Source organism: Macrotis lagotis, chromosome 1 (assembly GCF_037893015.1).
Source record: "Macrotis lagotis isolate mMagLag1 chromosome 1, bilby.v1.9.chrom.fasta, whole genome shotgun sequence".
Lineage (NCBI taxonomy): Eukaryota > Metazoa > Chordata > Mammalia > Peramelemorphia > Peramelidae > Macrotis > Macrotis lagotis.
The window spans coordinates 876,898,149-876,913,568 of NC_133658.1; the positions used below are offsets into that span (position 1 = coordinate 876,898,149).

The window sequence follows — 15,420 nt, forward strand, 5'->3', positions numbered from 1 at the left end:
ATGGACTGGACTGTAACAACAGCTTTCTGCTTGATATCCATGCCTCAAGCTTCCCTTCAATCTAGTCTGTCCTACATTCAGCTAAAAAAGTGACCTTTTTAAAGTGCACATCCAATCATGTCTCTCACCCTCATATAAACTCTAGTGGCTTTCCATTTACTCCAGGATCAAACAGAAAAGACTATTTGGGGAGTGGCTAGGTGGCTCAGTGAATAGAGCACCGGCCTTGGAGTCAGGAGTACCGGGGTTCAAATCCAACCTCAGACACTAATTACCTAGCCATGTGGCCTTGGGCAAGCCACTTAGTCCCATTGCCTTGAAAAATCTAAAAAAAAAAAAAAAACAACAAAAAAAAAACACCTATTTGGCTTTTGAAGACTTTCACCAGCTTCCTGGTACCTTTTAGTCTTCTTCCCTTGTCCTTCCTCCACACACTCTGGGAGATCCAGCCCCACCCATCTCCCTACCCTCCTTTCCATGTCCCTGCCTGTCCTCCACACCTCAAGCTCCCTTCGCCTTCTAACTTTCTTGGATGAAATCAAGCAAGCTTTTCCTGGTTCTCAATCTTTGTGTCTTCCCTCTAAGCTTATTTCTGACTTATCCTCTATATGAAGAGTATTTGTACATAGATGTTTGCAAGCTATTTCTATTTCCCTCATTTGGTTGTGACCTCAAGGGCAGGGCCTGTGCTGCTTTTGTCCATCTATGCACTTCCAATGATGGGCACAAAGAAAGGTATTTAATGCCTGCTTGCAGATTAAATGGTTTCCATTATTTTGATTTCCTTTTCCAGTTTCTTTTCTATTTTACATGTTATATCCTGTTCCAAATTAACACGCACAGCCCCATTGCCCCTTGTGAGGCATATTTCTAATTCTTTGCAAAAACCATCTTGTGTTCAATGACTCACAGAAGTACAAGCTTCCCTGATATAAACTATTATATAATAAGGGCATTACAGAGCAGTGAAACTAAGTGGTATGTGAAGCTTATGGAGGAAAGTTATCCAAAATAGTTTGGGGAGAAGAAATAGCACCTGAGCTACACTTTATCAATGAAAATTCTGAATTCAAAGACTTTATACAAATACTACAGCAAGGGGGCGGCTAGGTGGCATAGTGGATAAAGCACTGGCCCTGGAGTCAGGAGTACCTGGGTTCAAATCTGGTCTCAGACACTTAATAATTACCTAGCTGTGTGGTCTTGGGCAAGCCACTTAACCCCATCTGCCTTGCAAAAACCTAAAAAAAAAAAAAAAAAAAAAAAAAAAAAAAATACTACAGCAGGCAGTGCTTTAACCACCTCCACCTAAATGAGTTAAAGAGTGTACCAAAAGTGAAGTCTTTATTTAAGAATAAACCATTTACATTATCTGAGGATTTAATTTTGGAAAGGATCTGGAGGACCAAAGATGCTTAATTGGTTTGCCAGAAGTCACCCAAGTCATAAGCAACAAAATTAGAATTCAAATCTGAATTCAATTTCAGACCATAGAAATTGTGGTGATGGGCTATGGCCAATGCTTCTAACACTATAGATGGAAGGGTTTTTGCAGTTGGCAATGAAGGGCCCTTCTCATATAAAAAAGATTCTGAAATTAACATTAACCCATTCTCATATCTTAAATATCTCAATGACAAGAGACATTACATTTTAAAACTATAATAAGTAGGATGCCATCATCATGTTTGGAGGCCAATGTGAACAAAAGCAAAAATGGATTCAAAACACCAAAAACAAGAGTGAAACCAAGTGACAAAAGGCATTTCTCACAACATCCAGTTTATCTGAAGATACTGGACAGATATGCCTCTTCAAAGAAGTCCAAGACTATTTTCTGAGGATCTAACTACAGACATGTTTTGAAGTCTAATGAATTGTGATCAAAATCCTTTTGGCAATACCTTAAAAAGGTCATAATTTCTGTTTGCAAATCCAATTGGCTCCTAGAGAATCTGGCAATACCAAGACAGAATGTCTGTCTAATAAACACTAAGTAATGGGGGGGGGGGGGGGGGGGGGGAGAGTGCTAAGTACCTTTACAACAATCCAAATATCAATAGGAATGACTTGTGAAATGATTCATAACAGGAGAAGGAATACAGGCTCTTAATGAAGTTTCAAGATCTTGAATTAGGTATAAGCACCAACCCAAGAAAGAAGGGATATGAATACTACTGATAGCTTTGTCACTTTTTTTTTTGGTTTTTGCAAGGCAAATGGGTTAAGTGGCTTGCCCAAGGCCACACAGCTAGGTAATTATTAAGTGTCTGAGACCAGATTTGAACCCAGGTACTCCTGACTCCAGGGCCAGTGCTTTATCTACTACGCCACCTAGCCGCCCCAGTTTGTCACTTTTTAAGATGCTCCCAACCTAACCTATGTTTTCAGATGTCTTCAAATATTCTTTAAGAAGAAGAAAAAGAAAGATGGACAAGGAGGAAGGGAGGAAGGAAGGAAGGAGACTGCTCTAGGGTGTTGTATTCAATCCATAACATCCTAGATGATTCTGGAGTGATTTTTCAGGCACCCAAAATGAGATGTTTGCACTTTCTTCCCCTTAAATGATCCAGGGCCCATCTCAGACACACAATGTTCAGGTCCACTTCTTAGCCTTTAAATCAGACTTCAGCAGCCTGGGGTCCCATTGGTTAGGCTGAAGCCCCATGAGCCCTTGCTTTGCCACTAACAGGGACAATAATCACCTATAGGCCATTCTCACCTCTGTGAACCTATATTACTTATTAAAACATAAGATAAAATATTTTAACTAGGAACCTCAAAAGGTTACTGAAAGAAAAATGTTTTGTAAATTGTCATATTATTTAAGTAAAGTTATTGTTTATTATTAATTAGGCTCTATTGTCATCCAAGAAATATTAAAGAATGGGGGGGTGAGTAAGCTCACTACAAATGGATGAAATAAAAAAAAATTTTTTTTAAATGGATGAAATCCAAGCCAATGAAAAATTAATAGTCAATAGAAATTTCTTACAGTAGCTCAGAATATATGTCACATAATTTAAGAATAACCAATGCAACAATGTTGGTTAGGTCATTTCATATCACAACTAAAAAAAGAAAAGACAAACTTGCCAGGCCCCCTATGGATTTGTAGGAAAGGGGAGGCTCAAAGTGTTATTCAGTTTTTTGGTTTTTTGAAAAAGGAAATCCTCCCTTAAAATTTCAGACAATTAAAATAAAACATCACAGAATTCAAGTTATAATTAAGGTTTTTCCATGAAATCTGTAAAGCATCTGTTTTCACGAAATCCATAAAGCATTTGATACATGCCTTCTTTCTGATAACATTTCATAAAAATCTCTGATATCTTGACCCGATTTCTCCATGGAATGATAAAACGCCAATTGACTTTCACGGTTTGCAAAGTCCACCTAAAATACAAAAGAAAAAAAATCAGATGCTGTAAAAGTTTCTAGTGATATAAAACATTATCAAATCCATAAATTCTAACCTGTTTTATGGATTATATAACATTAAATCCTGAAAAATAACCAGGGGGGTGGGGGTGGGGATCTGGATAAATTGAAATCTCTTCTGTAAAACAAAGTCCTGCCCTCAGCATAAATACTTAAAAAGCATCCCCATTCAAATCACAAACAAACTACATCACTCTAGAAGATTAGGGTCATCATAGGCACAGAAAGTATTTTATACCAAGATTCCAGTCTTTCCCCTTTGATGAAAAATTTCAACTAAATTCATTCACTCCATTCCAATTGTATAAATGTTTGCTGGAGTCTTATAGCTAAAGTTCCTCACCACTGTGCCTTCTTGTTACCAGGGAATAGCCATGAAAGAAGGCACCCCAAGGCATAACCCAGAAAGACACTTTTCCTTAAATTAAACAACCAGCTAAGAAAATACATCAACTCCTTCAAAACCACCATAAACACCAAGGCTTTAGACAAATACACCAAATAAAAGAATCATACTTGAAGTGGTTACCCATCCTTTAGGAGAGAAGGAAAAAAAAGAAGAGAAGAGTATCATTCAAGAAGGCTGGACTGACATTCCATGTTCCTGGATTTCTACTTCCTGCATACTTGCTCAACAGCTAACAATGGCTACTAAAACCCATCACCACCAAGCATCCAGGACCTTTGATCAGACAAATGAGAGGATCCCAGAGAAGGCTTGCTGGCTAATACCCTAAAATCCTCTAAAAGCCGAGTATTTAAAAAAAAAAAACCCTGAGAAACCTATGGGAAACTCTGGACCTGTGATCTGGGTCCTTACTGGCAGTTTTCAAAAAATGCCAGCTATCTAGGGAGGGAGGCCGGAGGGCAGGATCTCAATACAATTTTGCTCCTTTCTTTTGAAAGTCATTCTGCACACCTTAATTTTATTCCCACCGATTTTCCTCCCCTTGGTCTCTTTTACAGCTGCTTGTGCATATTCAATTTCATTGTAGAGAACCAGGGCCATGCCTTTTAAGCGGTCATACACCACCTGTAAAAAACAAAAAAACAAAACAAAAACCAAATAAGCGCCTCATCCACTGGACTTAAGGTCAGTCCCAACAAAATCCTAAGTCACGAGGATACCCTGGAGAAAATAGTTCTTTTTAACTCCAGAAAATTGTCAGGCTTTTCTGGTGATGCACAATGAATTGGAAGACAATCACAGGAGCAGGGACTGGTTTTAGCGTGGATTTCGTGGCTTGAGGTATATTATGCCTTTATTTTGTTTTTCTGTATTTTACTTGATTTTTCTTGGAGACTGAGTTACTCATATGCTTTGTATAGGCTTTCTGGTTGTTTTTTAAATAACAATTCTAAAAATTCTAAAGGGGAGAAAAAAGGTAATAGGAAGACTGAGTCAAAGAACAAAATTCCAGTCATTTCTGCTTACAGGCAAAGGTGACCAGTATCTCAGAGCAGCTTGAGTTGTCATTCACGCTGTTGGCCCTGATGAAATGATGTTCAGACAACAAAAACTACATTAAAGTAATGTTCGAGTTATATGTCACACCCACACAAGATGAGCAATTCACTTAGGGTTAAACCTTTTTACATACTAGTTAAGGTTTCCAATTGTGTTTGCAGGTGTGTTACACAACTATAATACTTTAGACGAGCCTTTTGTTGCCTGAATTTCTAAAGTCAGTCTACTTCTAAAAATGTAAATAAATCTAATTACAAAATTAATGCAAATACATATAAACACATAATTAGGCTGCCTGATTTTAAGGCAAAAATGAAATTCTAAATATCCCTAGGAAACTTTCCATGTACCTGTACTGCGCTAATAAGTGCAAATCAGTTAAAAAAAATTATCTCGGCTGGTTCAAAATATTTGTTTTTCAAAACACTAGCCTATACTATAAACTAACAGATTAAAAATGCTAGCCCCTACAGCCCAGAGAGAACTTCTATGCATAAACTATATTTAAAAAAATACACTAGACAGGGGTTGAAAGGACAGGATAAAGAAAGGAAAACAGTAAAAATTTCAAACCACACACCAAAACCTCCCACCTACCTTTACCACAGGCCCATATCGGCAGAAATGTCGTGTTAAATACTGATCCGTTATGTTTGTAGAAAGCCCATCTAACCACACGCAGTTTGTAGGCATGCTCTTTCCAAAACCCAGCTGAATATAAAAGGCAAAATTTCTGTTAGTAAAATTTACAATCATTCAAAGTCACAGAATTCTTCTATAGGGATCTGATCCTACCAATTAACTCTTCAAGTGAGAGTAAATCAAGTCAAAAAAAAAACAAAAAAGTTAAAATACTGCTTAACTATGTATAACACTACCTCATAATGTACTGATTTCAATTTCACAAGCTAACAGAAGTCATAGCACAGAAAGAACACACATTCTTTACCTTGAGCCGATTATTTCCAAGATATTCGCCATCCATTTTCTTAATAGCTTTACAGACGCTTGTAATATCACAATATTGAAGGAATGCATATTGAGGAACTCCATTCACTTTCTTAATGTCAATATCCTGAAAAAGCCAATCAATAATACTCAATGATATTCCAGCAAGGACATAGATAAACTAGACTGCATGGAGTTGCTTCCTGAAATATTCAAAATACCTTAGGCAAGCATTTCTTAATTAAAATGTTTATCTCAATGCAACTTTAAATTAATGGACTAGACACTTAAACCATAACACTATTTTTAATAAGTCCAGATTTATCCCAATCTTCCCCCTCCTCAATAAAGTGCTCATGAATACTCAATACTCAAAAGATATCAACTGAATGCTGCCAATCTAAGAAAAGCTCAGATTGACTACCATCCAGTAAGACAGGGGTCATTTGCAACAATAACCAAGAGTCAGCTTTTCAAGTAAATCACTATATAGAGAACAGAAGTAGTCCAGACCTAGTTCACAGTGGAAATTGCATTCCTAAGATATTGCAAGTCAATGCAGATTCATGGCAATGGGTGAAGAGGTACAATAATTATAACACCAGAGCCTCCTTAAGTCTTTTTATGATTTAGACTCATCTTCCACTTCAAATCAACTGGATATAAATTTTCTTCATCCAATAATGAAATTTTTATTAGATATCATGAGTTTTCAAAAGCACTTCTAAACTGTCCAATTAAAAATAACTACTGAAATTTAAGTAAATAAGGTTGTTTTATCCATGGAAGAACTGAATTCTATTATAAATGTGCCTAGCAAACCCTTTTGCTAGGTAAAACTTTACATCCATGTATACTGTGGCCAGAACAATGCAGAGTTATGAATTACTCACAGATGTCTCCAGACTCCTTGAAATAAGTCAAAAACGGGGCAACAAAGCAGGGAGATAACTACTATGTACTGTGATATACACCCTTTCAGGATGCTTCTAACTGATTTAGAATCAGCAGTTTGCCTTATCAAGGAATGGAGACGATTCTCTGCTGCAACCAGTGCTCCAGTTTTGGGGGGTTTTTTTTGGGGGGGGGGGGAAGCCAGATATATGAAATTACACTGAATAAAATAACAACATGCTCCAAGTGGAAGACAGACATGTCAGTAAAATTTACAATCATATACCAATACTGAGAAAAAAACCATTCAAGGCAGAGAGCTCTTCCAAGGCAAGTCAACTTGTGGATAAAGACAATGGTAAATGGAAACCAATATTCACCATTATGTGGAATGCAAGACCACAGAATAATGGATTAAATAGAAAACAATGACTAATATATATTCTAAAGTCTAAAGACTAATTGGGAAGGACTTGGCAACTAAATTCTACTTGCCTATAAGTCAATGCTGCTATTACTGATAAGCTGGCCTTTTTGCTCAAGACAGGATGAGGATTAAAACGTCTAAGGTAAGATTTAGTATGTATCTGTATCAATATACTCAGATGTGCCCATTCTGCTAAGAATGAATTTTTTTTTAATGGCATAATAATCATTCTTATTTTTAGGATAAGATGCATACTGTGATTTCAAATAATCCCAGAAGATAGCCAAAATCTATGATCCTTTCCAACTCTCAAATCTTCTGGGTTGTGAAGTGATAGCCACATTCATCAAGTAGAAATGAACTGATATCATTTTAAGACACAAGTATATTCCACTTATGCAAAAATTTTAATATACAGAAAAAAAATTTAACCTTTTAAACAGAGTAGGAAGGCAGCTATTGTACTGGTCCATTTCCCCAAGTACCAACACCTCTCCCCTTTCCTTTATCTCTTCTTCCATTCCCTTTCTTACACCCGATCCCTATAAAACAAGGTAAGGAGCAGCAACATTCTAGTCATATGCAGTGAATAAGATTTTGTTTACTGAACACATACGACCGCCCCCACAAGATACTATGTTACATATTCATTCAGTGGGAAAATATTTACTTCCAAATAATATTCCATATAAAACATATGCAAACAGAAAAGAGGCCTTGGGTGACTATCCTCCAAAATATAAATAAGAGCCTAAACTCCCTAGAGCACCTAGGACCCATTCCTCTGCTGCCACAACTCTAGAACAAGACTAGACAAAAGCACCATGTCCTCCTCTTTTGTTTTTTTAACATAGAAATAAGCACAGCTGACTCTGAGACCCGCATGACCATAATCATCCAATAGTTTAACGACAGGCAGCTTTACAGAGGGAACTACAAAGCCCTTTGATACTTATATCAAAGAGCAGCTTCCCAGGTCAGAACAAGTCATCATGACAAACATTAACATGGAATTTGAACTTCTAGCATTGGTCATTCATATCCAAATCAACCCACAGGCCAATCTGCACAAAGCCTTTTCCTGAAGCAACAGAAGTCAAGTCTCTCCTCCAGATCTTACTGACCTTCCAACCCCAAAGGACAAAAACCACAATGAAAACATTACCGAATGTGTCTTATGAGTCATTTTGGAAAGAGCAACTCAGCTGAATTAACTAGTGAAATCCACAAAGAGAAGGGAGATGCTAAATCAAATTAATTGGATCCCTCAAAAAGTTACATTGTGCATGATCTTTGACAGAGGTTGAAAACATTTTGTATCCTAGAAGTAACATACCACAATTTCTCCAAAGCGCTGGAAGATATTGCGAAGGTCATGGTAGGTGGTGGTCTTTTCTAGGTTGCCAATGAAAAGAGTCCGTGTTGCTTTGGGGTGGAATTCATCTATCCTCTCATCCAAGGGACGAAATTCATTCTCACTTTCTGTTTCTAGAGGGGAGACATGGGGAGAAGGGAAAAGGAGGAAAAAGGCTTTTTTAAAATAAAAGCATAATAATTGTAAACAGTACATTTAGTTTTTAGGGTGAATTTATACCAAGAAAACTAGTCATCTAATAAATGACAGATTTATCCAGCAGACAAAAAACACTCTATACACATGCACAAATGTGCAGCATATGAACTGAGTAGATACATGTGTAGATACACACACGTTTATACACACTCAAATTTATATATACAGTCTTGGCTTCCACTTAACTCTTCTGTAACTCCTAAGGTAATCACTGTCAAAAGATACCTTATATAAAGGTACCTAGATGAACTTCTAATCTTCTAAATCAGAAATGAATCTGCTTGATGAACTTGGGTAAAAGATAAATCAATCAACAAATATCCTGGTTGCTTTTAAACCCCAAATAGTGATCATTTACTTTCAATCTTAGGCTCCCAGGCTGCTGAGTAGACCCTCTGGCAAAGGGTTCAGGATGCAAAGCAAATCTAAAGAATACTCAAGAACTGAAATCAGCTAAAAGCTGTTTTTAGGTTAATTCTTAATTCAACAAAAGATCTCAACTAACACCCTTGGTGAGTACTGCCATATCAATTAACCTAATGATCCAATACCATGAATGCAGAAATTTGTCAAATAAAGAAATTATTCTTTAATGTCACGTGGTTGAAAAATCTTTGCTTGAGGACACTGGTGTTTAACAGAAGGTCTTTGTGAGGTGCAACGTGATGGGGAAGAGAGGACATACAGTCTTCCCTGGTTCAATTTCCAATTCAGCCACTAACAACCTGGCTCAGGAAAGGGTTCTTCTTATATCTATCTATATACATGGGGAACACTGCTTTCATACAACACTAGGTGGATCCACAGCTGCATTACCTTTACATCTAACTTTTGACTATTCATATAAACGAACAGTATTAAAAAATTTTTAGCATTATTGCTCACGTCAATGAATATTAACTGATTTTAAAGGAAAAGCCTGATAAAGCCTTGACTTTCAAAGGCTCTCAAAAATCCAGGATAAACACATTGCTCGAGCCTAACAGAATCTCTTCCTTCCATTCTAAAAACTGGTATTAAAGACAAAAATGAAAATTTCTACTTGGTGGCACTCAGCAATTTTCAATGGAAAAAATATAATTGAAATATTCAGAAATTGTACTCTATGTAAACTCCATTTCATAGCCTTGACCTGGAACTGTGAGGCCTGAGGAGCACAGAGTCTTCCACTAGAGGAGTCAGAAAGCTAGCTAGCAAAAATGTCTCCTTTTCCCTCTTCATAAATCAACCAACTAACCAAACTCTGCCCACTGAAGACCGAGGAGAACTTAACAGGTCATATGCTGGGCAGACCAAAACTTATGACCACAGCTTCTCAAACCCCTAGGACAGTCCTATTATATAATGTTGAGGGAACAACAAGTCCTCTGAGATAATTAATAAAAATCAAAGCTTTCCTCATTCTAAAGCCCTGGTAGCATCATCAAATGATTCAGAAATCAGTCCTATCATTTGGCAACAAAGGAGAAAATGTAACATCTAGCTACTTCCAAGTCACTGCCCAGAAATAACCTCAAAGTTAAGATGATTTGTCCTGGAAAAGTATCTCCAAATTAAAATGACTGAGGTCAAATATGACTCTCACAAAAGGAAAATATTAAAAGGGCTGCACTGTCTTTTCTTAACAGGAAAAAAAAACCAAGCCCAATATTTAATGAACCATAAATGATAAGTAACACTACACAATGTAAAATTCTTAAATGTGTATGTTGCTTTGAGATGTCAAATTCATTTTTTTTAAATTTATCTTAGAAATCCTCTCAGGGCAGGGGAAAAGCATCTTCCCCCAGAATGATGGAAATAGCCTAAGACCCCCTGGGAGAGTAATTATGCCTAAAGCCAGGAGCTGAAGAAGTAAACTCTAGGAAAGGGGGAAGAGGGATAACCAAGTCTCTGAACCAGAAAGACCTGAGGAATAAGAAATATCATAGCCATCTAAGGCTATAATGTAGTCTTGAAAATTGGAGTACATAGGGCGAAAGAAAAATCAGATAGTCTGTGTAATGCCATGCTGTGTCCACCACCCTTGTGAGTAGCCTTTTGAGGAGGTACCACTACTACCAAAGAGTCTTGATCAGGTCTAGATTCCTGCTTCATTATATTGGGATTTATAGTGAAAGAACTAAGTTCAAATGATGCCCTAAGACCTCTTCCTGTCTTCACATGTCAAATGCCTTCGTTCATTGGGTTACAGCCAATGAAACCCTCAAAATCAAAATATTGCTCTCTCATTGCGAGTCCATCCAGGTTATGAAAGTTGATCTACCTTCTGCTAGATTTTTGCATATTGGAAAGAGCCTGTCCAACACACTCTCCCTTCAGGTCGATGATCCTTTTTGCATGCTGCCTGCTCCCAGGAGATCATCACACATTGACCGTCTCGATCAACTCTAGACCTTTGAACAAATGGCTCTTTCTTCTCTTAGCAAGCCACTAGCCTGGGACTTTGGATCCTCTAACCATCACAGCCTTCTTCCCTGGGTCCCAGAGGCAGAATCCAGAGGTTTTTCCCCACAATAAGCTCCTAACTGAACACAAGTGCGTCCACCACTGCCAGCTCTTGCACAACACCCTTGGAGCATGTCGGTAAGGAAAGGGGAGCGCTGTGCGCGGTTAGGAGTAACACCCCTTCCCTGAGTAAGCTCACATGTCATTCACACTGAGGTCAATAGTGTCTACTTTTCTTACCTGGCCCTACCCACGCTGTCACTTCAATCTGCACGCCAAAGAAGAGTTTTCCTTTTGACGCATTCTGTGCTTTTTCCTGGTCCTCTTGCTGGCGAAAGAATACCAGGCCATACCGTTCTTCCGAGGCCCCATGGATCTGCACCGAAGTCACTTTCCCATACTTCTTAAACTCATGGAAAAGGCCATCTTTAAGGCTTGTGTCTAAATCCCCACCCCAACAGAAACCAGAGTCATTTCTCTTTCTATTGTAACTGAGTAACTCAAAAAGCAAGGAGTCAGCGCGGGCCTCCCCTCTCTCCCTCTCTCTGTGTGTGAGTGCGGGGATTCACATTAGACATGACGTGCGCTGGCTCTGTTGGCTCCTCCAAGCTAGCGTCCCCTCAGCTACTGTGCTGACTCGCTTCTTAGTCCTAAGCCTGTAGGATGCGCAGCCGGTTAAGGGGCTGAAGTTTTCCTAAAGCCACAACTCACCACAGTTCCCACTCAAATATACCAAGTGCCCTAGAGTGAGTCTCAGTTTCTCAGTTTGTGAAATGGAACAGTTCACATTTCTGTGACAATTTAAAGTTTGCAAAGCACTTTCCTCACAACAAAACTGAAAAATAGGTAATACACGTATTCTCCCCATTTTTTAGATGAGAAAGCTGAGGCTAAAAAACGACAAGCTTGGGATTGCTTACTTATAGTAACTAAACATCTGAGCTGGGATGCAGACCAAGATATGCTTCTGATACCAACTCAAATTACTATGGGAAGGGGGAACTGCTTCTGATAGCTTCATTTCTAGGTGGATCATTCTACAATTATAATTGCAGCAATTTAGAAACCAAGAGGAGATTTGAAGCAGTGCCAGGTAAGATGAATTTGCATTTTCCTTGACACGTTAAATGTTGCCTTCACTGCAAAGTATCAAATTCAATAGTGTTCATTTTCTCCTGCTCCCCCCAGGTGGGGGACGGGGGACGGGGCGGGGGGGGGGGGGGGGGGGGGGGTGCATGAGAGTTACCTGTGGAGCGCACAGGGAGATTCTGAACCTTGATCCCAAAACTTTTGCGAGGTTCTTCCTTCTCCAAAGATGGAGGCAGCTGAGAAGTGGGTGCTGGCACCGCCGTGGACTGAACTGACCGTGCAGGAGACTCATCACTTGAACTACTGCTGGAGTCGCTGCTGGGAGAGGATGGAGACAAGACTGTCAGCCAAGGGCCTCTATCAATGCCCCACAAGCACCTTTTTATATCATTTGAACAGCATTCACCACCCTCACATACCATGGCCAGATCAAACCTACTTGCTCCCCACCCCCACCCCAATTTGTTAACTCTAAAAATAAAAGCAAAAGAATATTCCACAATTACAATATTGAGGATACCAAGCAAATAAGCTCAGGGAACAAAATGAGCCCTTCTGAATTGAGAATTCCACTCCCCTCTCCTTAGTTCGCATTGGGCCTGAATAAATAGGTCAGTATTTTCTTCATCACAGGGAGCCCACTCTCTGGGTTTAAGAGGTTTTCTTCATGAGGTCCTATAGTTAACAATGGTGGCCACATAATGGTCAGCCCTCGAAAACCAAATGGATCGTTTCAGATGTCACAATTCACTTATATTGCAAATCACAAGTGATATCAGAGTAGTCCGCAGAGGGGTGCCTCAGAATTTTTTTCCCCCTTTAAAGTTTATTTTAATTTCAAAAAATGACCAAGGAATCTGAATAAGAGGAGTTTAGACTCCTTTTTCCCCTGTAGAAAGAGACTACCCAAATGAAAGGGAAAATTATCCTAATTGCATCTCCTTCAAACTGTGAAATAGAACATGCTATTAATAACATAATAATCACAATTATTACATATAAAATCCACCAAAGTTTTTGCTAATTGTTTTCAACTAGAAATTAAATGTGTATGAAAATCTGTAACCCAGACAAACAAATCTGAGACCCCAAGCCAGGTCATCCTCAGCGGTGGGGAGGGGGGGGAAGAGATGTCTGGGTAAACAGAGCATCACATAGCACAGCTACTCTGCTTCTTAAAGCTGTCAAGATTTAAAAATAGCTCAAATTTATAGAGACTGTGAAGGCAGTGGGACATATCAGAAGTAAGAGTGGACTTAGAGGCAGAGGCCTGGGTTCGATTCCCTCCTCCCCCCGTAGACCTTAGGCAAGTCATGTCTTTCCTCAGTATCTTCCCTCATCTTTAAAATGAAGAGGTTGGGTAACTATAATTTGGTCAAGTTCCCAGAGCATCTTCCCCTCACAAAGACTCTGAGAGGAGGCTCTAGAAATACTTTTCTTATTTTATAAATGGGGAAACAGGTTCAGAAATATGAAGAGCAAGAAGGATGCTCTAATACAATGAAAGAAATGGTGGTAACTTCAAAGTTGGGACAGAGCGTTTTAGTATTATACACCAAGACTGGAGAGGGGTTTGGTTAGCCTCTGCAATAGGAGTCAATCAGCCCAAAGAACCTAGATTCAAGTCCAGAAGACCACCAGAGAAGCAGAGAGTCCTTACTCAGCCACTTAGACTCCCAAGAGTCTAAGGAGTAGGAGGTTGGGGGGAGGTGCTTGGGTACTCAATTTCCCCTTCTAACACAGCTGGCTAGTATTGTGGTGGTCTTGGAGAATCCCTAATAAAAGCTGTTAGTTGCTCTCAGAAGAGAAATACAATGTTTTGCATGGGGCAATGCTAAAATGAGAAATTCATAAAACTAATCCCCACCTTGCATTTTCAGTAAATAGTAGCCACAGAAAGACTTAACAAGGAAGGAAATACCTGCTATTCCATGAACACCAGACAGTGCAAGAGTTTCTGTAATCAGACTAAAAATGAGAAGAGGATCTACAATGTAAAGGACGGTGTGACTTAGGTTACTGAGAATGTATGAGGGGTTCCCTCTTCTTATGGGACTTGACACAAAACACAACTCCATAGCAATCTATGGGGAATACATGAGCAAAAATTTAAGTAAATAGTGAAGTAAAAGAATATTGTACTATTTGATAGTAAAAATACGGAACAATGGAATAAAAAAGACAAACACTCAATCCAAGCTTGGATTAATTAAGATGATAATGAAGTTTACATTTTCATAATACTTAAAAGCATTTGACTCCATCAACTCTGAAGTAGATAGAACTGATCCCCATTTTAGAGGGAAGTTAAGGAGTTACCTCCCCTCTCTGGGGCTCTGCTGGTTTTTCTTTTTGTAAGGCTTGTACCAGAAGATCTCAGATTTCTCCCTTCCAGCTCTAAAATGCTGCCAACAATCTAGAAGAAGGATGTGCCATAAAGTACATCAGAGTAACTGCAATTCCATTGATGAGTCCTTTTGCAAAGCAGAATTGAGAACAGAACTTTGTTTAGCCCAACTTAAAGTAGAAACTGTGAAGATGACACACAAAGATGGGATCCATGCATTATAATTTGGAATGAGAAGTGACTAAATAATGTAAACCCATTGAGGTAGTACATTACAAGGCATGCACATCCTCTCTCCTATCACAAAGATGTCAGAGATAAAGGGCATACATATATAAAAATATTTTCAGAAGGACATTTTATTGTATTAAAGAATAGGAAACTTACTGAATACTGATCAACTGGGGAATGGCTGAATAAAATTACAATATGTGAATGTAACGGATGGTGAGAGAAAGCTGGAAAGGCTTGAATGAATTGATGAAGAGTGAAGCAAGTAGAACCAAGAGACCAATTTTAAAATGAGTACCATAATGTAAAGGAAAATTTTCTGAAATAACTAAAAGCTCTGATCAAATAGTGACCAAATCAAGACTTAATTTTACCACACCATTCAACTCTTGATACCTAAGAGAAGCTATTGATTTTTCTGCTTTTCTCTATATACTGAAATGTGTCCATATCTGTAATTTTAAAAATGCATTTTGGGGCAGCTAAATGGTACAATGGATAGAGCACTGGCCCTGGAGTCAAGAGGGTCTGAGTTCAAATTCAGCCTCATAAAC

General features: G+C 38.6%; 1 protein-coding gene across 1 annotated transcript in view; it reads right to left on the minus strand.

Annotated features, from left to right (window-relative positions):
• Nucleotides 1-15,420, minus strand: part of SPEN (spen family transcriptional repressor) — a 104,863-nt gene that overhangs the window by 39,798 nt on the left and 49,645 nt on the right. Inside the window, exons 4-10 of the mRNA XM_074218355.1 lie at nucleotides 12,446-12,606; nucleotides 11,440-11,640; nucleotides 8,515-8,666; nucleotides 5,859-5,984; nucleotides 5,507-5,620; nucleotides 4,361-4,474; nucleotides 3,296-3,396 (exon numbers count right to left, since the gene is read on the minus strand). Of these exons, the coding sequence (XP_074074456.1) occupies nucleotides 3,296-3,396; nucleotides 4,361-4,474; nucleotides 5,507-5,620; nucleotides 5,859-5,984; nucleotides 8,515-8,666; nucleotides 11,440-11,640; nucleotides 12,446-12,606 (969 nt within the window). The remainder of the gene's footprint in view (nucleotides 1-3,295; nucleotides 3,397-4,360; nucleotides 4,475-5,506; nucleotides 5,621-5,858; nucleotides 5,985-8,514; nucleotides 8,667-11,439; nucleotides 11,641-12,445; nucleotides 12,607-15,420) is intronic.